The sequence below is a fragment of the Staurois parvus genome, unplaced genomic scaffold, assembly GCF_062004578.1.
Source record: "Staurois parvus isolate SC_StPar_1 unplaced genomic scaffold, SC_StPar_1.0 ptg000011l, whole genome shotgun sequence".
In the NCBI taxonomy this organism is placed as follows: domain Eukaryota; kingdom Metazoa; phylum Chordata; class Amphibia; order Anura; family Ranidae; genus Staurois; species Staurois parvus.
Genome location: NW_028317807.1, coordinates 36,373,388 through 36,397,363, shown reverse-complemented (window position 1 = coordinate 36,397,363; position 23,976 = coordinate 36,373,388). Strand labels below are relative to the sequence as shown.

Sequence of the window (23,976 nt, the reverse complement as noted above, 5' to 3'; positions counted from 1 at the left end):
GTAGGAATGGCTGAAATGCATGCAAAGTTTACGTGACATTTTAAGGATGTCTTGCAGTGGGATGGTGGATTTTAGGAACCGCTTGACAACCAGATTGAACACGTGAGCCATGCAAGGTGCATGGCACAACCTTCCTTGACGCAGAGCAGACACCATGTTCTTTCCGTTGTCGGTCAACATGGTTCCGATTTTCAGTTTGCGCAGAGACAGCCATCTGTCGATTTCTCTGTTCATTACACTCAGAAGTTCCTCCCCTGTGTGACTACGTTCGCCAAGGCATACCAGGTGCAGCACAGCGTGACACCGTTGCGCCCTGCACATGTGATATGCCGGTCGGGTAAGGGGACTTGGCACGGGGGTGGCGGCTGAGGACACGGCGGAAGAAGAGGTGGTAGAGGCGGACATCTTTGCTGGACCAAGGACGTGCAAACGTGGAGGCAAAAGCGGCGTGACCTGTCCAAGTTGCTGGTGCGGCTGTGCCGGCACCACGTTCACCCAGTGGGCCGTAAATGACATGTACTGTCCCTGACCGTAGTTACAGCTCCACACGTCGGCGCTGCCGTGCACTTTGGCAGAGACCGACATGCTCAAAGACTGGCCCACCATCTCTTCTACATGTGAATGCAGGGCTGGCACTGCCTTTTTGGCGAAGAAATGCCGGCTTGGCACTCTCCACCATGGCTCGGCACAAGCCATCATTTCTCGGAAAGGTGCTGAGTCCACCACTTGGAAAGGGAGGGACTGCAGCACCAGCAACTTGGACAGGAGGACGTTCAGCTTCTGCACCGTCGGGTGCGTGCTCGCAAACTGTTGTCTCTTGGAAACGGATTCCAAGAAAGACTGCTGACGGAATCCGTGAAGAGGAGTAGCAGGAGAAGGAGCATCTGAACAAGCGGAAGATGCCAACTCCCCTCAGCAGAGGTGTTGGAGCCTTGACTGGCTGATAGAGGGCGATTGACGTCGGGTGACGGAGCAAGTAACGGAGCGGGTGATGGAGCGGGGGCTGGGGCAGGCAGAACCGCCGTATCTTTATCACGGTTTTCCCAGGCCACCGAATGGCGACGCTGCATATGCTGATGCAACGCTGTAGTCCCAACATTGGCCCCCTGGCCACGCTTGACTTTCTGGCCACATAGTCGACATACGGCTACGTTTACTTCCTCGGGCGGCTTGACGAAAAATTGCCACACCGCCGAGTAGGAAACTTTGCCCCCGCTACTCCTCACTGGCTGACTGCTACTTCCTCCGTGCACACCGGCACCACTACTGGCCGTGGTGGTAGGCTGCAGTGGAGCTGGTGCTCTACTCCGTGGTCGTTTGGCTCCACTGACACTGCTGCGACCCTGCTGCCTCCTGGGCAACCCACCGACTGTTTTGCTCGCTGGCAAGCTGGCACCCTCTTCTCCTGATGATGCGGAAGCAATAGCCTGATGACGACGAGGCTGCCAAGTGCGATCAGCCTCATCATCATCAATTAGGGTCTCCGCGTCACTACTAGCCCCCTCGGCTGCGTGTGGGTCAGGAGACAGACCTGTCTCTAGACCGGCTACCGAGCCACTCTCCTCGCCAGTACTTCTTCGCCTGGCTGCTGAAGAGGCGGATGTCTCCCCCCATTCCTGACCGCCCTCTGTTAGCTCTTCCTCACTGTACAGTGGGGCTGAGCCCACAGCATGCGATACTTCGCTTGGTGAGGGAACACCAAAGGACAGGGGCAGGTCGAGGACACGTGATTTCAGTGGGCTTGCTCCCGGGCCATGCCAACTAACGGTTGTGTCTGACGTACCCACCGACCGTTGGCTGTAGGTGTCAGAGGTGACCTGGGAAGAGGAAGACGACCGAGTCAACCAATCGATGACGGCAGGGTTGTCGGTGGAGACACGACCGCTGGATGACACCGGGAGCACTGGCCTCTGGCTGCGACTAGTGCTGCCTCGACCCCTTCCTCTGCTGCCACGTCTGCTCGCTCCTGAAACATTGCCTCCTCTGCCACTCCTCTGCGTGTTGTCTGACATACTCTTTAATTCAATAAGCACCCCAAAAATAAAAACGGATTTAACTCTTTGAACGTACAATAGTGGTTGTGAAGCAGAAAGTCAGTTTATTTAGCACAATCGGTCAATTGCAGCTTGCCGTTGGCTGTAAACTGTACGTTTATGTCACTGGAATGCACTAATCACCCAAAAAATATTACCGCCACCCGGCGTGTATATGGATTTAACTCTTTGAATGTACAATAGTGGTTGTGAAGCAGAAAGTCAGTTTATTTAGCACAATCGGTCAATTGCAGCTTGCCGTTGGCTGGAAACTGTACGTTTAGGTCACTGGAATGCACTAATCACCCAAAAAATATTACCGCCAGCCGGCGTGTAAATGGATTTAACTCTTTGAACGTACAATAGTGGTTGTGAAGCAGAAAGTCAGTTTATTGTACACAATCGGTAAATTGCAGCTTGCCGTTGGCTGTAAACTGTACATTTATGTCACTGGAATGCACTAATCACCCAAAAAATATTACCGCCACCCGGCGTGTATATGGATTTAACTCTTTGAACGTACAATAGTGGTTGTGAAGCAGAAAGTCAGCTTATTTAGCACAATCGGTCAATTGCAGCTTGCCGTTGGCTGGAAACTGTACGTTTATGTCACTGGAATGCACTAATCACCCAAAAAATATTACCGCCACCCGGCGTGTAAATGGATCTAACTCTTTGAACGTACAATAGTGGTTGTGAAGCAGAAAGTCAGTTTATTTAGCACAATCGGTCAATTGCAGCTTGCCGTTGGCTGGAAACTGTACGTTTATGTCACTGGAATGCACTAATCACCCAAAAAATATTACCGCCACCCGGCGTGTATATGGATTTAACTCTTTGAACGTACAATAGTGGTTGTGAAGCAGAAAGTCAGTTTATTTAGCACAATCGGTCAATTGCAGCTTGCCGTTGACTGGAAACTGTACGTTTATGTCACTGGAATGCACTAATCACCCAAAAAATATTACCGCCACCCGGCGTGTAAATGGATCTAACTCTTTGAACGTACAATAGTGGTTGTGAAGCAGAAAGTCAGTTTATTTAGCACAATCGGTCAATTGCAGCTTGCCGTTGGCTGGAAACTGTACGTTTCTGTCACTGGAATGCACTAATCACCCAAAAAATATTACCGCCAGCCGGCGTGTAAATGGATTTAACTCTTTGAACGTACAATAGTGGTTGTGAAGCAGAAAGTCAGTTTATTTAGCACAATCGGTCAATTGCAGCTTGCCGTTGGCTGGAAACTGTACGTTTATGTCACTGGAATGCACTAATCACCCAAAAACTATTACCGCCACCCGGCGTGTAAATGGATCTAACTCTTTGAACGTACAATAGTGGTTGTGAAGCAGAAAGTCAGTTTATTTAGCACAATCGGTCAATTGCAGCTTGCCGTTGGCTGGAAACTGTACGTTTGTGTCACTGGAATACACTAATCACCCAAAAAATATTACCGCCAGCCGGCGTGTAAATGGATTTAACTCTTTGAACGTACAATAGTGGTTGTGAAGCAGAAAGTCAGTTTATTTAGCACAATCGGTCAATTGCAGCTTGCCGTTGGCTGGAAACTGTACGTTTATGTCACTGGAATGCACTAATCACCCAAAAAATATTACCGCCAGCCGGCGTGTAAATGGATTTAACTCTTTGAACATACAATAGTGGTTGTGAAGCAGAAAGTCAGTTTATTTAGCACAATCGGTCAATTGCAGCTTGCCGTTGGCTGGAAACTGTACGTTTATGTCACTGGAATGCACTAATCACCCAAAAAATATTACCGCCACCCGGCGTGTAAATGGATCTAACTCTTTGAACGTACAATAGTGGTTGTGAAGCAGAAAGTCAGTTTATTTAGCACAATCGGTCAATTGCAGCTTGCCGTTGGCTGGAAACTGTACGTTTATGTCACTGGAATGCACTAATCACCCAAAAAATATTACCGCCACCCGGCGTGTATATGGATTTAACTCTTTGAACGTACAATAGTGGTTGTGAAGCAGAAAGTCAGTTTATTTAGCACAATCGGTCAATTGCAGCTTGCCGTTGGCTGGAAACTGTACGTTTATGTCACTGGAATGCACTAATCACCCAAAAAATATTACCGCCACCCGGCGTGTATATGGATTTAACTCTTTGAACGTACAATAGTGGTTGTGAAGCAGAAAGTCAGTTTATTTAGCACAATCGGTCAATTGCAGCTTGCCGTTGGCTGGAAACTGTACGTTTATGTCACTGGAATGCACTAATCACCCAAAAAATATTACCGCCACCCGGCGTGTATATGGATTTAACTCTTTGAACGTACAATAGTGGTTGTGAAGCAGAAAGTCAGTTTATTTAGCACAATCGGTCAATTGCAGCTTGCCGTTGGCTGGAAACTGTACGTTTATGTCACTGGAATGCACTAATCACCCAAAAAATATTACCGCCACCCGGCGTGTATATGGATTTAACTCTTTGAACGTACAATAGTGGTTGTGAAGCAGAAAGTCAGTTTATTTAGCACAATCGGTCAATTGCAGCTTGCCGTTGGCTGGAAACTGTACGTTTATGTCACTGGAATGCACTAATCACCCAAAAAATATTACCGCCACCCGGCGTGTAAATGGATCTAACTCTTTGAACGTACAATAGTGGTTGTGAAGCAGAAAGTCAGTTTATTTAGCACAATCGGTCAATTGCAGCTTGCCGTTGGCTGGAAACTGTACGTTTATGTCACTGGAATGCACTAATCACCCAAAAACTATTACCGCCACCCGGCGTGTAAATGGATCTAACTCTTTGAACGTACAATAGTGGTTGTGAAGCAGAAAGTCAGTTTATTTAGCACAATCGGTCAATTGCAGCTTGCCGTTGGCTGGAAACTGTACGTTTGTGTCACTGGAATGCACTAATCACCCAAAAAATATTACCGCCAGCCGGCGTGTAAATGGATTTAACTCTTTGAACGTACAATAGTGGTTGTGAAGCAGAAAGTCAGTTTATTTTGCACAATCGGCAAACTGCAGCACCAACTGTGCACGACAGCCACCAAAAAAAAAAAGGGTGTATGTCACTTTAAATTTTCGATTCTTTGATAGCTGTGGCTCTAAGTAACGATTCTGTGTCCCTGAGTAACGATTCTGTGTCCCTGAGTAACGATTCTGTGTCCCTGAGTAACGATTCTGTGGCCCTAAAGTCTCTGTGGCCCTAACTCTGTCCCTTAATACACACAGATCTGTCTCTCTTGAATGACCGGAGGCTAATGGAGAATTCTAAGATGGCCGCGATTTATAGTGCTGGCTGGCTGCTGATTGGCTAATGCGATCACATGTCATGAATGCATTATGGGTCAGCGCGCCTTGTCTGCGCGCCTTCCCAGAGATCCCCGCCCCATCTTCTCTGTCCATTTTCTCCGTGGCCACACATGTCGCCGCCATGTTTGGGAAAATTCGATTCGTGCATCCGAAGTTTGCTAATCTTCGGATTCGTCGCGAATAGAATTTTTCCAAATCTTCGGAACGAATTCCACTTCGTCATGTTCGATTCGCTCATCTCTAGCTACTACATAAACTTAACTTAGACTCTTCAAAAGCTAGCCCTAAAGTATTATAGCTGTAATAAGATAATATGGTACTTTATTTAACATAACATTATTTGCACATACAATGAATTTCATAATCATGCATTCACTTCACCTCTAAATACTATATATTTAATACATCCAAAAATATATTGTGTATAACAATGTGAAACCTTTCCAAAAATATTTCAAAGTATTTAAAAAAAGGAAATACAGTAACATCAAAATGGGAGACAAACCTATGTTTAGTATCATACTGTTTTTATAACTCATCAGTACAAAAACTGTAAGATGACTTAAAAATATATGCTTCCATAATTTCCACTAGAAGCATATGGTCATATTGTAAAACCAAATTTCACATCAACAACATTCACAATAACTTTTTTTTTACTTTTTAGACTAGGTCTTCCTGCTAGCCTCTACCACCATGGTGCTCGTTATTGGCTAGCCAACTCTTTAAGACCCCTTCTCCTTTTTTCCCATTTACAATCCACCTTAAACTTCTCATGGAAATCTTTTTTTAGCTATCTACAAATGAAACATTATGCTCAATTGCAAAAAAAGCAAACATTTGACAATTTGACCCCATTTGAAGAGTAATGCTTGGAACGTTCTACATGCAAACACCTTATAACAGGTATCTACAGACATTTAAACACTACTCATACTGATCCTTTCTTAAATATAAATATTTGTGTAACTTGGAAAGCTTTTTAGGTGTTACTCTAGAGCTTGAGGAATACGAGGAGATATGGAGGTTTTATTGCCATTGCTCCATATATACTGTATACAAAAAGAATCAGTATTTGATTCTCTGCAATTCGTATCATATTCCAAAGTTTCTACATTATGAATAACTCAGAAATTCCATTTAAGTACTGGGAATGCAACACTGATGCAAATATTCTGTATCACATTAATTGTAAATGCCCTAAAATACACAATGTCTAGCAGCTCGCTAAATCACTTTCTGATATACTGCTTGGTCAACAAATTCCACTAGATCCAGTTTATTTTTTATATGACCAGTCATGCTACTAAATTATTAAACGACATTCTGACCACAGCCAGATGCCTAATCGCACTAAAATGGACCCATAAAATGTTGTCTCCATCCCATTTGACCCTAAACATTGTTTGGAACCCTAGATGTCCTCCAATTGCCAGCCCACACTAGAGAAGCAGTAATTAGGGCCTTATTTCAAGGCCAGAGAGCACTTCTAAGACACTGGAAGTCTCCAGATCCTCCCTCCCAAAAGGAATGGTTACAGTGTATGGGGGATACACTTAGATTAGCAAATTACATATACCAATATAGGGGCTGCTCTCGCGAATATGACAACTTTTGAGGCCCCTGGCTGGATACCCCAGACCTGACTCGATCATGGACAGACTCCTAGCAGGTTAATTCACACCCCTCCAGTTAATGGGTTTGAATAAATGGTTGGATACCCAGAGATACATTTCATACGGCTGAGGTTATTTCTTGTGCTTTGTCCATTGACAGACCTGTGGCCGGTCCTTCAACTTTGTTATAATGTTCTGTATGTCTGTATCATTTAATGCCTTTGACTATGTACATGGCATGGCTTACTCCTGTTTGAATGTTTATCGTCTCTGGAATCACTGGAAATTTGTTTGTTTTTCTCAATAAACTCTACTTTAGATTTTTAAAAAATGAACCCATATAAACATATCCAGGATGTTTAAAAGATGAAATACATTACAACAAGATTAAATTATTCTCTAGACACATTCGACAAAGTCTGGTTTCCGTAGAATCTCATGGTTCTCCCGAAGGCCCTTACTCCTTACCAACGAAGTCTCATCCTCTATTTCGGTTCCCTACCATCACTTGACGGAAAACCTAGTCTGAAGAGAGTACAAATACCTCCCATACGCTCCCACACACACACACTCATTTTTTTTTTTTTATTTGCTGAACTCCACATGCTTCATCATCTGAGTAATGGTCTTCTTCTCTATTCCACTACTTGACGTTATCTACAACCTGTTCCAGTTCAATAGCAGCACAATGTAAAAAGCCCCCCCCCCCAAAAAAAAAACAAAAACAAACATAATTTGAAGTAGTATACACCATTTTGTAGCTGTTTGCATTTTTGTATTGTATTTTACAAATGTGTTATCTTGTACTGTGATTTGTTTCTTCAACATTTATTATCTACAAAATATTAAATAAAAAGAAAGCTATAAAAAATAACTTTATCATAACAAATATATGTTGTATGATCACATAACTGCTCCACCTCTTAAGTAGCCTTTTCAAAGTTGTTTTAATATTTCTCAGTAGTACAAAGGCTGAATGAAGTAGCATGTGGTTAATATAATGCATGGAAGGCTAGCAGCAAGATGACAGAAGCAAATTCAGTTTTTAATTAAAACACGGATGAAAGAATTCAGCTAAAAATGGATTGTTCAGTTGTTTTATATTTAATACTGAGTTGTTTCACTTCTTTTCATGCTCTATTATTACTCTGTATTTTCAGATGGGCCCATTGAAAGAAATTCTCTTTATCGAGGCTCCCTAACCCAGCGCAATCCAAATGGAAAGAACAGAAGGGCAGATCGCATCTTTGCTGTAAGAGCCATATAATATTGTATACAATTAAGACATATATGTGATGTGATACTTTAAATGTAAAAAATAAGACATTTAGATTTCACATATCAGTATTCAGACTCTTATATGAGACCTGGAAACTCATAAATGTTTGTCCACCAACACCTACTGGTTCAATATGGACATAGAGATTGCCCTCAAAAATTCCTGTTTGCCTTCCCAGATTTGGACATAGTGGCATAATCAGTGGGTTTTTGTGTTTCTGCATACAGTGCTGTTAAATCATGGCTGGTGAACATTGCTTCCTGGAAACATAGCAACCTACCTCTGTACACCCCTCAGGAGCTGTCAGCCCTGATGCAAGCAGTGGGCTGGCTCTTGACAGGAGTTATACAAATATCAAAATGCATTGATGGGTGAGTACTCCTAGACAGGCTGCATTTGCATGCAGACCACCCACATGAGATGCTATGTCTCCATGACTGAAAGAACTGAAATCCAATGAGTGAAAGGGGCAGGCTGGGGACAATAAGTCTGGGAAGGTAACAACTAGAGGCTGCACACTATGTTAAGTTCACAGTGTGCATGTAAATTGGAGTAAGTCATTTCAGTATAGGAGAGGAGCTGTTACAACTGTACAAGAATGAGTGTAATGTTGGATTTCATCTTAATGAAAAAGCATTTATACAAAAACCTTCAATAAAAAGTATTTGAAATAAAAAATAAGACCTTCATAGGCCCCAACCATAAGATAATCCACCAGCTCCCAAACTTTTTTTTCCTTGGAATATTATGTGTGCATTAGCCCAGGTGGATCAACTGTAGTAGTAGATGTGGATGTCTGATTAATCCTCTTGTGCAAATGGAACATTATGCTTTTGATGAATGACAAGTTTGAGAAGCACTTCACTAAAGATGTGTACAGTATATTTGATTAGAGAGAAATCATTATTTTGTATTTGTCTTGCAGAGACCTGTTCTCCAGAGATGAAACAAGGAGCTCTTGACACATTTTACGGCTTTGTCTGCAATACATATAACTGGATTTCTTCATATAGCAAACTCTGATTTAGCTTATGGCTGATACACAACCACAGCTATACAGCATACACCTATATTGTCTCTGGGATATGTAGGGCATCCTAGTAAACCTAAATATAATAACTTCTTTAGGGAGTTGCATATAATGCATAATTGCATAACATTAGAATATTCAATTATTGAGAGATCTGAGGGTCATACAGCTACTTTATACCAAATGTGGGACAAATACCTCTGGGCTTTTTCGGGATGTACCAGTAGCCTTAAAGCCTAAATCTATGTTTTCTTTCACTGTAAATAGATTGTTTGGGCCAAGCTGATCTAAATGAACTATTTCCATAACTAATTTATTCTATCGTTGTCATCGCTGTAGCATTAGCTACTACAGTATGATACAGAAAAGACAGCAGTATGCAATACTGCCTTGTGTCAGCATCACAGGTGACTTCCCATCTGCTGCAGGAACAACATCGAGTCAAGCCGAGTGCTTCTCAATCATTCAGAGGAAGCCTTGTAGTTTTTTCAATGGAGTCAAGGCTCTCTCTGATTGGCTAAGGTGGAGAGGTGGGCAACTGGTGTTACAATTTCCACCTCGGTCAATCAGAGGTCGTTTGTGATGCTTCCAGAACACAGGGCCACATACTGTATGTAGCTAATGCCGCTACAGTATGTTACATCACTGAGAGCGGCAGAATATGTTGTCATGGAGATAGTTTGTTTGGTCCAGTTTGAACCAGATGAACTATTTAAAGTGAAAGGGAATATGGACTTCGACTTAAATGCAGAATGCTAAACGTGCCTGCTTACGTGGAGCTTTGTTAGAGTTGACTTTTAAAGTCTAATTAAAAATAATGTGACAGATTGAAACTATATGTAAACCAAATCATTAAAATCTCATTAAAGTAGTTTCTAAAATAATTATTAATATTTTTAAAGCTGAACTTCAGGAAAATAGCTAAATGCACACATTAAATACATATATGGGTGCTGTTTTACCTGCCAAACTATTTGTATTTCTTTCTGTCCAATTCTGGGATTTACACAGCCTTGTTGCACACCTTGTTCAGAAAGCCAGGAGACTTCTGCAGTTAAGCAACACTTACGGGGCTTGTTCATTCCCCCAACTTGTGACTGGACAGTGAAGAGACGTAGCAGACTTATAAGCTAATGAACACTAATGTCTCTGTCATTCTGCCCCATCCTTTTATCAACTTGTCCCTTGTTAGCACGAGTACTGCAGCAACATTGACTGGCTCCTTCTGCTGCTTTTTCTGTTGGAGTATCAATGAAGGCAACCCTGCTTTGGTCTGTCTCTTTATATCTACCTTTGAATCTTCAACTTTCATTAAAATAATATGTGGTACTCCTGAAATGAAGGTTCTTGAGCAGGAACTTCACAACACTCTGTCCCTGTCTGCCGATTGCTCTTTTGTTTTGTCATCTTGTCTTCAAGATCATCGTCAAGATCTTCAAATGAATACTACTGTAGTGCTACCCTTGCAGATGCCACTGGTATTAGAGCCTATTTTCCCCTTCACAACACCCACAGCCAGGCATATAGTATATTGTACACTTTTCCAAAGGCTCAATAATCGGTCTAGAGGTTTTGTTTTTGGAGTTTGATTGGAGAACGATGAACTTGGATGGAGATAGGAGGCATGGGATACCCTGAACTGAAGAAACTTGAGCTGGTTGAGAATTGCTAACTTTCTGGCTATGCTTGTTCACTTCTTTACAAGAAAGCAACACAAAGAACTTGTACTCCTTCAGCTGTACCTGTGGAACACTCAAACGGTAATGCACCCCTGCTTGGCTGTACTGGCACACTTCAGGATGTGCTTTACTTTAGCAACAGAGCCCCAAATAATCTTTGTGCTGCCTGTGATCCTGTCTTCTTCTCAGAACTAAACAATCAGTCTTGCAGCACTGGGGTTTTGTACTCACTCAGCCACAGGATGATCGGTTACCTCTTTCCGATATCCACCAGGTTCTTTACGTGAGAGGGAGACACAGAATCACTCAGCCTCCAGGAAAGCTTGGGCTCTCTCCCACAGCTTCCTTTCCAGCTTTCCAGCTAATTGATCCCTGGATTCCTGGATTAAATCTACTTATTCAGGTCCCTCAGCTAAGCCTAGCTGAGATTCTCTTTTTCTTTTTCTGGCTCCTTCCCTGGCTTCTGCCCAGAAGGGCAAGGTCTCCTGGCTGGACCAAGGAATGCTTCCTTGCTGTTCTCCCTACAGAAAAGCCAGCTAAAATTACCTAATAAACACTAGCAACCTAAGAGGGTGCTACACTACAAGTGGCCATGCTTTTGTACATTATGTAGGCATGTTCCACTATTGTCAGGAAACCTGCCCCAAGAAATTATGTGCATCAGTTAGCACATATATGTAGACATGAAATGCTTGCAAAGAGAATTTAGGATATCAACAAGGCTGATATGCAACAAAGGAACAGAAACAGTAATTCATATAGAAAAACAAGATACACTGTGCTTTTACAAATTACAGACCCTTTCACATTGCTGTTCCAATCAGTTCTATCTGTCAGTATTTCAGGTGGAACTGAGTGAAAGCTCAATGTTAGTCTATGGCAGATGTAAATGGACATGCCTTTGTTTACATCCAATTATCTCCTCATTCACATAGGTAAAAAATCGTGACAGATCGGTGGTAAAAAGATGGAAATGAATGGCACATGAATGGCTCCATTAAGCTCCATTTTTTCCTCCACCAAAAGATGAGGGTTAAAATATGACAGACACAGATGTTCACAGAACCCCTGCTAATCAGAACTGTCACCTCCTGTGTGGAAGGCCCCTAAATGTCATTCAGAAAGGGTTTACATCCACTTTAACATAGCTAACAGTAATCTGTCTTCTTTGATATCAGTAGTACCTATTTTCTGCACTTAAAGATTCTCAAAGATCAAATATCTACAGCCACTTATTGACCTTCCTTACTAGAGAAGGAAGCAAGCTTTTCTCTACTGTGGTTAAGCAGGCAAATGAGGAACATAGATTGGAGAGGTGGGCAGCAGTGTTGTGGTTCAGGGTCAAGTGTTCATAGTTCTTGTTGAAATAACTGCCTGTCTATGGTATCCCTCCCAATTACTCCTAACTGAGGTGTGAAAAGCAAGCTTGGCCTATGAAGTATGCCATTCCATGTTCATTCACAAAATGTTGCCAAGCCAGAAGCACCAATATTATTTACAGTGTCACTGCCATATGTAATTGAGGGGCCAAGTGAAGAATGTGTTTACTGTAAGTTAGACTTAGCTGAGCGAAAGTGAGAATCCCACAGAAAATCTCCCAGATATATCAGATTGTATGATGTGTGCCATAACTGGCAAATGAAGGCCAAGAGGACAAGATGGGACAAAATAAGGAAAAAAAGGAAATGTCTTGGGATTGTAAGTGATATACATTTAGATGCTCCCAATTATTATTACATCAGTCATCTGCTAGTGCTGAAAAAGTATTAAAATGTTCTACTTTAGTCTACCAAAAATGGCTTTCTAAGCTTTGCTGAATAAACATGTTACAGTATGAGGTTAACATTGCTAGAAAACCCAAAGAATATTAGTTTGTTGTGTCTTTCTGTCTTTTCTGTTCATACACTAACTTAAAGTTGATGTAAACCTGGCCATACAGAGTTCAATTTTCATTCAAACATTCATACAGAGATTCTGAAATATAGTTATGTCGGAACATTCTTTTTTTTTTTAAATCTCTTAAAATGTATTCCAGACCTGATATTCGATTAGAATCCCAGATGTACTAAACAGGTTTCATTACAATATGTAAACTTTTTCCCCAACAAAGACCATATTCACAGATAGAATTTCATTCATTCGAAAAACAATTTCCATCCTGTTACTTCAAACGTTCTTGTTACTACTTCAACAAATGTTGAACTGATCCCCACTAACCCTTAGAAAAATTAGCAAACATTTTTGGAACAAATTTCGATGGTGTATGGCCAGCTTAAGTTTCTTTGCTTCTTTTTCATAATACACAGGTGTCATGTACACTATTCCTGTATATTGCATACACTGTATATTGACATGCATATGTCTGCTTCGTTACATAAATAAATTGATATGCAGTTTAAGACAATTTGATCAGTTTTTGTCATTGCTAAAAGGTGCAGGTTAGTCATATGCAAAAATATTGCCTTTAAAGCATTCACAGGGATTAGTCTGCCTGCCCGAGACATGTCCTACTACTCCAGGTGCTGAGGTGAGAGGGAATTCTGGAAAGACCATCTTCTCGACTGTATGAAAGAGCTGCTGTTCGCTGTGCTTCTCAGTGTGGTACAGGAATTCTAGAGAGCACAATATTATATCCCAGCCCCCTCCGATGTTCACCAGTGAACAAATGTTTCAGCGACATTCAGCAGACAAGTACTGTATAACAGTAACTATTTTTATTTTATTGAAATCTGAATTTGAACAGATGCATAGCAGGGAGGCCAGAACCTCCGAGTTATTTTACACGTATGTTCATGTTTAAAGGGTAACTCCACTTTCGTGGGAAAAAAAATAGCAAATAAAAAAAAATAATATTATGGTGTATTCAGTTGCGACTAATACAATTGCGGTGCAAGTCTTATTGCAATTTAACCACTTGCCTACCAGGCACTTTTACCCCAGGCCAATTTTCAGCTTTCAGTGCTGTTGCACTTTGAATGACAATTGCATGGTCATGCAACATTGTACCCATATGAAATTTTTAATCTTTTTTTCACACAAATAGAGCTTTCTTTTGGTGGTATTTAATCGCCTCTGGGTTTTTTATTTTTTGCACTATAAACAAAAAAAGAGCAAAAAAAAAGTTTTTTATGTTTCTGTTATAAAATTTTGCAAACATGTAATTTTCCTCCTTCACTCATGTGCATTGATGAGGTTGTACTGATAGGTAGCACTGATGGGTACTGATGAGGCGACACTGATAGGTAGCACTGATGGGCACTGATAGGCTGTACTGATGAGGTGGCACTGATGAGGTGGCTCTGATGAGGCGGCACTGGTGGGCATTGATGAGGAGGCACTGGTGATGCACTGATATTCAGCAATGATGGGCACTAATAGGCGGCACTGATGGACACTGATAGGCGGTACTGATGGGCACTGATAGACGGCACTGACTGGAGACACGGACAGACAGCACTGACTGGCAGCACTGCTGGGCACTAATGGGCGGCACTGCTGGGCATTGATGGGCGGCACTGCTGGGCATTGATGGGTGGCACTGCTGGGCACCGATGGGTGACACTGCTGTGCACTGTTGAGTGACACTGCTAGACACTGATGGGTGACACTGGTGGGAGACACTGCTGGGCAGCATTGCTGGGTGACACTGATAATCAGGGCACTGGGGCAGTGTGAGGAAAGTGCTGCCGATAACCGACAACTGTATTTACTTTGTGATCAGTGGTGTCATTGGACACAGCTGATCACGTGGCAAAAGGCCGCTGTGATTGGCTTTTTACCTTGTCATGTAATCAGCTAAGTCCGTAGGACACAGTGATCATTGACAGTGCCGCTGGCAGTGCTCAGGGCACATTCTGGGAGGGCGTCCGTGGACACCCTCCCAGAACTGGACAACCGCGCTGTAGCCATCTTTCAGCTATAGTGGGGTTGGCAAGCAGTTAATGCTATTTTCAAAAATGACCTTTCCTTTTCAATCTGCAGCTCTGTCATTTACTATAAAATGCAGTTCACTATGATTACCTGGAGATGGTCTCTACACAGCTGGAATACAGAACACCTCCCTTCCCCAGAAATGTTATTTCCTGCTTGTGTGATTGGCTCACTGATTTTACCAGAAGTGTGCACTAAGATACAAATTAGATTTTGGGCATCCCCTGAAACAAAATTTCATTTTTGGGGAGATACTGCCAAAGGGAAATCATGTTTAAAGGGATGCAGACCCTACCACTGTCCTCATTAGAGCCCTGCAGGAGCAGCAGCTGAGTGATAAGACAAGCAAACAGCTATTTCTTCAGAACAACAAAAGGCAGGAATCTGCAACAAAGTTTGTTAAAATCCTTGCAATATGCATTGATAACCTAGAAAGGAATGTTTTTTTCTCAATAAAAGTGGAGTTACTCTTTAGCATGAATGTGCCCTTGATACATATACAGTCCATATTTAATATAAGAAATCATGTGTTAAATTGCTTATAATAATTACACAAAAATACCTTCGCTAACCTAAAACTGACATATCGGTATTGTCAGGGATGGCACAAACTAGATGTCTCACTCTCTAACAGTTGTGGATGTACTCACCTAGCTCTCAGATAGAAAAGGATCCTTCATTAAGGAATATTTAAACCCAAGAACAAAAGTATATCACAATTTACCAATCCCTGAATATGGTGGCCCCATTATTTTTTTATTTTTCAAGAATATTTTCAGCAAGTATAGAATGCCTTTTTATTGTGCCAACCTCCTGTGAATTTACCCTAAATCCCCCACAACATATCAATGGAATTCAAATCAGGGCTTTGATTAGGCCAGTGCAAAACCCTCTTTCTGAGCCAATCCTTGGTGGATTTTCTAGTGTGCTTCAGATCATTATCGAGTTGAAAAATGAACTTCTAGTTTAGATTCAGCTTTTGAACAGGTGGCCTCACATTCACATGAAGAACATCTTTATATATTGTGGGCTTTATTATTGATTTAAAACATAAGTATGGCTTTAAAAAAACAAAACAAACACACTCACCAAGGTGTATGCAGCATTGGTTCGATACTGCATTGGTCTGCCGCTGCCTCTAAGACTCAAGACTCGAGAACTGAGTGATCAAACACTGCTGATCGCTCAGTTCTCAGTCTTCAGTCTTCAGTGAGTAGAGAGTAGGTGATTGTCAGTCAATGCTCTTTGCTTTGCCCCTCCAGTGCAGCTGAGCCAGCTGCTGCTCCAGGCATCTGGGTTGATCTTTTCCAGAACCTGGACTGGCTGAGTGACATCAGCTGACAGCGAGCTTTAGACTGCTGTGGACAGAAAACAGGTCATGTGTTTGAATAAATACAGGCATATTTGTAATTAGGAGGATCATAGTTTTTCTATTGGTCTATCCAATAATAATCCTACCTAATACTTGCAAATATGGCGCTCATTTTGTCTTTAAAATCTATGTCTTAATGTAAAACATCTGTGTGACCTGGTTCTAATGAAAGCAACCATTTCCACATCCTTGTGCTACATACAGGTTTCAGGGTGCTAACTTAGTGTACACGTTTGATTTCATTGCCTCAGGATCCAGTGCACTGCATGCAAGTCAGACCTCAAGTGACAATTTTAAACTGCTGTGGACTCTACGTATAGCACCTTCCTGAACCCTGGAGTCATAGTGGTACCCCCAGAGACAGGGTGGGCTGACATTTCATCCCAGCGTATAAATTACTCAAACAATTAAAGGATGTAAACAGATGAGCACCCCATCTCTTGAAGGTTTTACCCCTTCATGACCAGGGTATTTTTTTGCTATTCAGCACTGTGCTACTTTAACTGGCAAATTGCTCAGTCATGCAACACTGTACCTAAATTAAATTTATACAATTTTCTCACAAATAGAGCTTTATTTTGTTGATATTTAATCACCATTTTTTTTTGCTATATAAATGAAAAAATACCAAAAAATTTGAAACAACCCCACATTTTTCTTAGTTTTAATTTTAAAACTTTGCAAACAAATGTAGGCAAAAATGTATTTTACTACATTTTTATGGTTACAATAACCCAAATTGGTGTATATTATTAGGTCTATGTAAAAGTTATAGAGTCCACAAACTATGATATATATATATATACACGGTATTTTACAATTGATCAATCCTGATGTACTGGCGGCCTATCTCATTTCTTGAAAAAAATTTGATTAAATTTTTTTTCATTTTTTAGCTTTTTATTTAAAATTTTGTATATAATTTCATCAGATGATGTTCAGTGTTCTAAGCAATAGTTAAAGTAGAACTATAAGCAAAATGTTTCTTTTTTCATTTTGGATAGAGCAAGGGGGGTTATAACCTTCATCAGATTTTTTTTTAACCATCTGTGTCCCATTGTGGAAATTTCCCTTAATTTTCTTTCCTATAGGCAAACAGGAAGTGAAAGGAAATCTCTGCAAATCAAGGAGACCCCCAGGTCACCAGAATTAGTATCCCCGTTGGAAGATTTCCCCTCTATTACTTTCAATATTAATGGTAAACAGGGCAAATAGAGAGTGTGAATCTCCCTAGCAGGGACACAGACAGGAATAAAAGCTGACAGTTGTTCTAATCCCTCTCTACTCTATCCAAAACTAAAAAAAAAAAAATTTTTTAGTTATACTTTAACTGTCATGAATGGCTTTCCACTGTGATCTGTGATTGGATACAGCTAATTACATGGTACAGGGTGCTGTGATTGTCCCAGGCACCATGCAATAGCTGTGGGTCAATCACAGCATCACAATACTAAGCACAGCTGTCATAAATTAAACCCATTCATAACAGTTGTGTTTACTTTGTGATCATGTGATCACATAGCGATCACATGATACCCCAGCTGCTCAAAGCGGCCAGGTACTGGGAGCTGCACTGGCCAGAGCAGTTGCAGGAGCCGTGTGCTGCATGCCCACCTTCGGACAATGTACAGGTATGTGATTGTGCCTGGCTTTGCCGCTCACCCCCAGTATAATTGACATGGGCAGGACAGTCAGTGGTTAATTTATTACTCATAATTCATGGGAATGAGGGTTAGTGTTGCAGATGCTGCAACAGAACTTCAGTACTTCATACATCACTGCATTTGAAAAGGACCGTTACGTCAAGACCAACACTCCTGTGTTGGAACACTTTAGCAGACTTCTCCGGTAGCAACACAATCCTTCTCCAGAAAAAAAACAGCCTCCATGGGACTACATACTGCACTCAGAGAAGAACTGTTCCAAATCCATTTCCTTTCATATACCCTTAGGTATATGGGTAAGAAGTAGCTCCAGCACATACACCATCCCCAGACCACAGCCTGGTGGGAAGGGGAACAGATCACTTGGCCCTCCCCAAATATCTATATTCCCCCACAGCATGCACCAGCAGCCATAAACCTCCAATAGATTGGCTAAGGAATTATGAATATTCTTAAGTCAGGTTTACTGTAGTTTCTCAAACTACTATCACAGGTGCCATCAACACCTACGGGCAGAAGGGAGAAACTACAGCTTCACTGAATTTAGGAAATAAAACCAAATAATGTAGACCAGCCTTTCTCAACCAGGGTGCTCAGGCACCCTGGGGTGCCTTGAGGTTTCTACAGGAGTGCCTTGGCAAAATGTCTAAAAATTGCCCAAAACTTGTATACAAGCCAGTGGGTGGAACAAGCCTGCCTTTTAGTTACACAAAGCCACAGGTTTTCATTATGACCTTATAGCCACTGGCATCCTGACAACCAATGACATCATCAGTTGATAAGGAGGATGTCAGCTGCCTTCACAGCATCCTAGTGTGACCCTCCCCTGCCCCTCTCCATCAGTGCTGTGATCACATTAGCTCAGTGATGGAGAAAAACTGAGGGAAAAGAGAAACATTGGAATACCAGTACCAGTGCCAGTGTGCAAAAGTGTATTTGCTTTGGAAGAATAAATCACCTCTAATGTTGGGTGTCCTACATGTGTGGATGTTGCTGCGTTATATAAAAATATTAGAACAGTTTTTCACATTTTAGAGTGGGGTGCCCTTTAAAATTATGGACAATCTTGAGGCACACTATTTTAGAATGGGGTGCCTCAAGACTGTCCATAATTTTAAAGGGTGCCTCGGGATTGTCCATATTTTAAAGGGTGCCTTGACTCAAAAAAGTTTGAGAAACACTGATGTAGACTATAAATAAGCTAGGTTATCTATCACCCAGCAGAACTAAATTTGACTAGTAGTCCCTGTTTAGGGAAGGGTGGCTACATAAACAATCCTCAAGCAATGGGTCATCAATGTGTATGTTACTTGTGTCTGATGATGTAAAAAAACATACATAACCCTTATTTGCATATTAATCACTTGACTTCCCTACGGTACTAAGAAGGGCTTACCTTTAATGTTGCTGACATGTTCTGGATTCTGCTGTAAGGGCTCCCCTTGGCATGTAGTGCAATGCATGGAATTAGCTGCAGGGTGCTTTACAGGCCCAGCGCCGTGGTCTGTCAACAGTGGAGTCCTGTCCATGAAGAGCCCTGTGGGGGAATGCTCATTGTGAAAGGTGAGGCCCAGATGGGGTATATTCCCCTATTAATCATGCATGCAGAAGCTTCAGCAATGAGTACAGGGTGAAAGCCCTTTAAACATTTTTGCCCATGGTGCCTTTTTATCTCCTAAGCCCTCTTAGGGTGTGTGTGGGCCAGTGACCATCCTTCCGGTGGTCATTGCTGGGAACCTGGCACCATTTATTTGTATTGGCTTGTCTCACATTGCACCTGTGTGACCCAAGCACTTGATACTATCTTACTGAGGAAAGATTCCTATGAAGGTAAGCAGTTCCTGCTGTAGATCCTGCCATTTCTTGTTTTAAAAGACCTTGACAGTCCCCACAGATAAAAATACTATAGTCAAGGACTTGGTAGACAAGAGGTTAGAGGTCCTCGTTAAAGTTCTCTTTTCTCTGGCGGACCCTGCCATGCATTCTTCATTGCTTCTATGGCAGTCTGCCAGACCTTTGATGTTTAGACTAAATGCATGGCCCAAAAGCTTAGTTCCCTCCTAACAGATGCCACAGTCTACAATCAGTGTTAACAACTTGGTGGTCACTTTTTGTCAGATCTAGAATGGGTCTTCTCTTCATCCACATGTGCAGGTCATTTGGACTAAATGCTGGTCAGCTGAGTTCCCAAGGAGGTGAGTTCAGTGATGTTGGTCATCATTTAACCCAGAGGTCAAAAGGCATCTTTGTAAAAGCATTACTTCAGGACAACTCTGGACTGGATGGTGAGTATTGCATCTTAATCTACTTCTTTGCTTGACTGGAGTTCTGCTTCTACCATAAATACTTTCTACACAAAACCGTTTCTTTAAATTTTGGATAGGTAACACATTTATATTCCTTCTTAGTAATATTGTAACTCCAGTTCAGTTTACAATTTTCTGCTTCTACATTTTCTTGGCGCCTCCTCACATAATTTACTCCATAACTGCAACAGCACCACGTTAGTCCTCAAGTGCACTTCATGAGGAAACGTTGGCAGGGGGAGATAGAGAAATATAATCAATGTAGGTGCAAATGAACTCATAAGGAGGTATATCGTACATTTCAAATGTGCGTTAATATAAAGGATGAGAAAAAAATGGCCTTTTTTTTCTTTAATAAGAAGTAAATGGAACTTGAAAAGATAAGTCACATGTGAGTCATTAAAAGCTGCTGCTCCAAAGAAATTAACATAATGGATCAGGAGTTGGGCAGGTTGGGGAGGATGTGGGCTGCTTCTGACGTCAGGCCTCAGATAACTCATATATCCAGACTGAGAGGGGGATCAGTAGAGGTGAACAGCTGGGGTGAGACAGTCCCCTACCAGGAAAAATTGTGAGTATGATGGCTAAATGTTGTGGGTTTGATATATTTGGGGAAATAGTAATAGAGTAAGAATTTTTAATGTATTGTGAAGGTACATTTCTATAAGCAGTTAGTAATCACACATCACTGTAATATGTCCACCACAAATGAAGAAACATGGGGCTTATTTCTTATGTAGGATAGTGGCTGCAAATCATTCCTTATTTTCTGTGAATTTTCTACAGGAGAATAGAAAAGAGCTACTAAAGAGTTTTGATGCAATTCTCCCACTTGGACAGTTTAACAACTAAATCCCTCAACAAATGCAACCTAACGATTCAAACCATCTTCAAGTCTCTCAGCAATGCTCAATAAACTTCTTCTACTGATAAAACTTAAAGATTTTTAAAAGATGCAACTTTACAGATTGATCTAAACAAATGCCAATATTAAGAATTGAATTGTTTTATATAATTATGATAGAATTATTCATAGTTATATAAATAGATGACTGAGATCTACATAGCAAATTGAACTACTTACAAGTAATTGGTAGACATTCTGTTACAAATTTAGGTAGCATTTACCAGTGAACTATCAATTTTTGCTGAAAATATTATATTTACAATGTATGAGCACCAATTAGTCATATTACAGCAAACTAAGAAGTCATGAGCAAAGAAACATTCCCTCACCAAAAAGTAATATGTCTGTATTAAGTCCATGCTGTCAGGTGAGGAGGATTAATCAAAACTAGAAAAGAAAGACAAAACTGCTCAGCAACCAATCGGTTTTGATATTTTATATTCAAGCTTAACTAAACAAGCTGAAGATAGAAGCTGATTGGTTACCATGCATAGCTGCTTCACATTCTGTCTGCTCCAACTTTCAGAAATTCCCCCCAACTATCTTTGTAGTTGTATTAGGGTCAACAACAGTGATATATCAGCAAAGGAATTCCCAGTTCTGCCCAACTGCTCCTACTGCTGTGAGAGGGACTCAATTTGTCTGTTGGATTTACCATTTATGTTACCAATTCAAAAATGTGGCAGAAGGAGTGCTTCTGTGCTGGGAAGGGCAATACTTAGAACTCCTATTGGTAATTCAGAATACCATTTTTTACCCATGCCCGAGGTATCAGTTTTGGTTATATTAGTGATGCATTGTGACCAACTATTATGAAAGTAGCACCATGTAAAGGACCAATAAATTTAAATTACAATTGAATTTAACATATATAAATGTGCACATGTTCTTATCAGATCTGAACATAACTAAGATCAAATTCTCAAAAAACACCACAAAGGTGTATCCTTAACTCAACATAATCTAGATTTTGACTTGTGCTTATGTGGATTGTTTGAATTGCAGACATTTTCAGAAATTAATAATGCAGTGAACCTCAAAACATTTAAAAAAACTTACAGACTTTTAGTTTGTACAATATAGCAGCTTTTAAAAGAACAGTCATTAATTTTTTTATTGTTTGTCACCCATGGGACAACGTACATGTAATGATTTATCCACGTTGCTAGGCACTTCCTATACCTAACTGTAAGGTTGGACTGGGCACCCCTCCTTTCCCAGTGGCTGTCTGACAACATAGCAAGGAAGGAGACCAGACGCTTTATTTATTACAGGCTCTTATATAGTGCCATCAATTTACACAGCTCTTTACTTATATATTGTACATTCACATCAGTCCCTAACCCTCAAGGGGCGTACAATCTAAAGTCCCTAACTTACATTCATACATACACATACTAGGGCCAATTTTAGACAGGAGCCAATTAACCTACCAGCATGCCTTTGGAGTGTGGGATGAAACCAGAGTACCAAGAGGAAACTCACGCAGGCACGGGGAGAACATGCAAACTCCAGGCAGATGGTGCTGTGGTTGGGATTCGAACCGACAATCCTAGTCATAAAGGCTATTTGTCTTTGCTCAGAGCACTTTCCTGAGACACGCAGCAGAGACGAGGTGTGTCAGTTTCCCCTTGCTCTGCACTCCTCTTCCCACTGCTTGTCTCTGAAAAGTACTCAGAGCCAAGACAACAGCTATGATGAAGAGATCACCTCCTTCCTAGCTATGTTGGCGGATGGATGCAGGGGGCAGGGGGGAAACCACCCAGGTCTGACATCATAGCTAGGGTTCAGAAGCACCTAGCTACATGAGACAAAGTACTACATGTACTTTGTTCCATGGAGGACAGAATAGTGGGGGAAAAATGAATGATGACTCTTCTAAAAAGAACAAAGCAATAAATGCAATGTACAGGGCCCAGAGTCTAATTGACTTGTAGGTGTACAGTTATGGAAAGTATTTCTTGGCCACAATGTAAATGTATGTGCACAGTTATTAAAAGTTTTTCTTGGTCAAAATGTAAAAGTGCAAGGAAATCAAGGGAATCATTGTTAAACTTTAAGTAACCACTATTACAAAAGCATATGGGCAAACCAAGCTAGCTACTCAATTCTGAAAGAAATCACAATCTTCTCCTTACAGGCTGCCTGACGCTGCACTTCACCAGCAGTCAGTGGGTAGAAGAGACATAGAATGAAACTGGTATGTGCCTCAATCTCCTGTTTGCTGCTGCTGTGCTTGGCCATTTCAGAGACTCAGAGCCGAGTTCTGCAGCCCTCCCTAGAAATTCGAAGTGAGTACTTATATTAAAAGTGTTTAACTCATAAAATGTGTTTATTTGCATAGATTCACTTAGCTATAATCTGTACACATTTTCTAATTCATGCATTGCTGGTGTGTTACAAAGTTAGTTTTTGACTTTCTTATAACTAAATATACCTAAAACCCAAGATGGTAGTAGTAGTTTGAACATGCTTACAAAACTCTGGCAGGGTATAAATGATCACAACACGTAACAATAAAACACTGAACCTAGATACAGAAAAAAATCACATGTTATAAATTGTAGTCTGATCTTCATCATACAATAAAAAAGGCAGGAACATTGATATGCAATATTTTATAATACATGTGATACTCCTTCATAATAGCTTTATCAGGATATCAAGAGCAAAGATCTCACAAAAGAGATAGGAAAAATGAGGTGGTTTAACTCCCCATCTAACGAATATCTAAAACAGAATTATAGCTACTAAAAAAAAAAATATTTAAAGGAAAATACATTAACAGCTTATGCTGCAGTACTTGCCTTTATTCTAGAGATGTCCCCACAGTATTTTCTTTCTGCAACTTAAAGTGGTAGCAA

General features: G+C 41.1%; 2 protein-coding genes across 7 annotated transcripts in view; both read left to right on the top strand.

Moving 5' to 3' along the window:
• The window catches only part of MLPH (melanophilin), a 100,048-nt gene extending 86,711 nt beyond the window's left edge, over window positions 1-13,337 (top strand). For all 5 annotated transcript variants that reach the window (XM_089672427.1, XM_089672428.1, XM_089672425.1 and 2 more), the window contains 2 exons: window positions 8,106-8,197; window positions 9,150-13,337. In XM_089672427.1, coding sequence (XP_089528553.1) covers window positions 8,106-8,197; window positions 9,150-9,170 — 113 coding nt within the window. In that variant the 3' untranslated portion in view covers window positions 9,171-13,337. The remainder of the gene's footprint in view (window positions 1-8,105; window positions 8,198-9,149) is intronic.
• A 7,391-nt stretch (window positions 13,338-20,728) lies between these two features.
• PRLH (prolactin releasing hormone) overlaps window positions 20,729-23,976 on the top strand; it is a 31,603-nt gene continuing 28,355 nt past the window's right edge. For both annotated transcript variants that reach the window (XM_089672957.1, XM_089672948.1), the window contains exons 1-2: window positions 20,729-20,776; window positions 23,253-23,403. In XM_089672957.1, coding sequence (XP_089529083.1) covers window positions 23,304-23,403 — 100 coding nt within the window. In that variant the 5' untranslated portion in view covers window positions 20,729-20,776; window positions 23,253-23,303. The remainder of the gene's footprint in view (window positions 20,777-23,252; window positions 23,404-23,976) is intronic.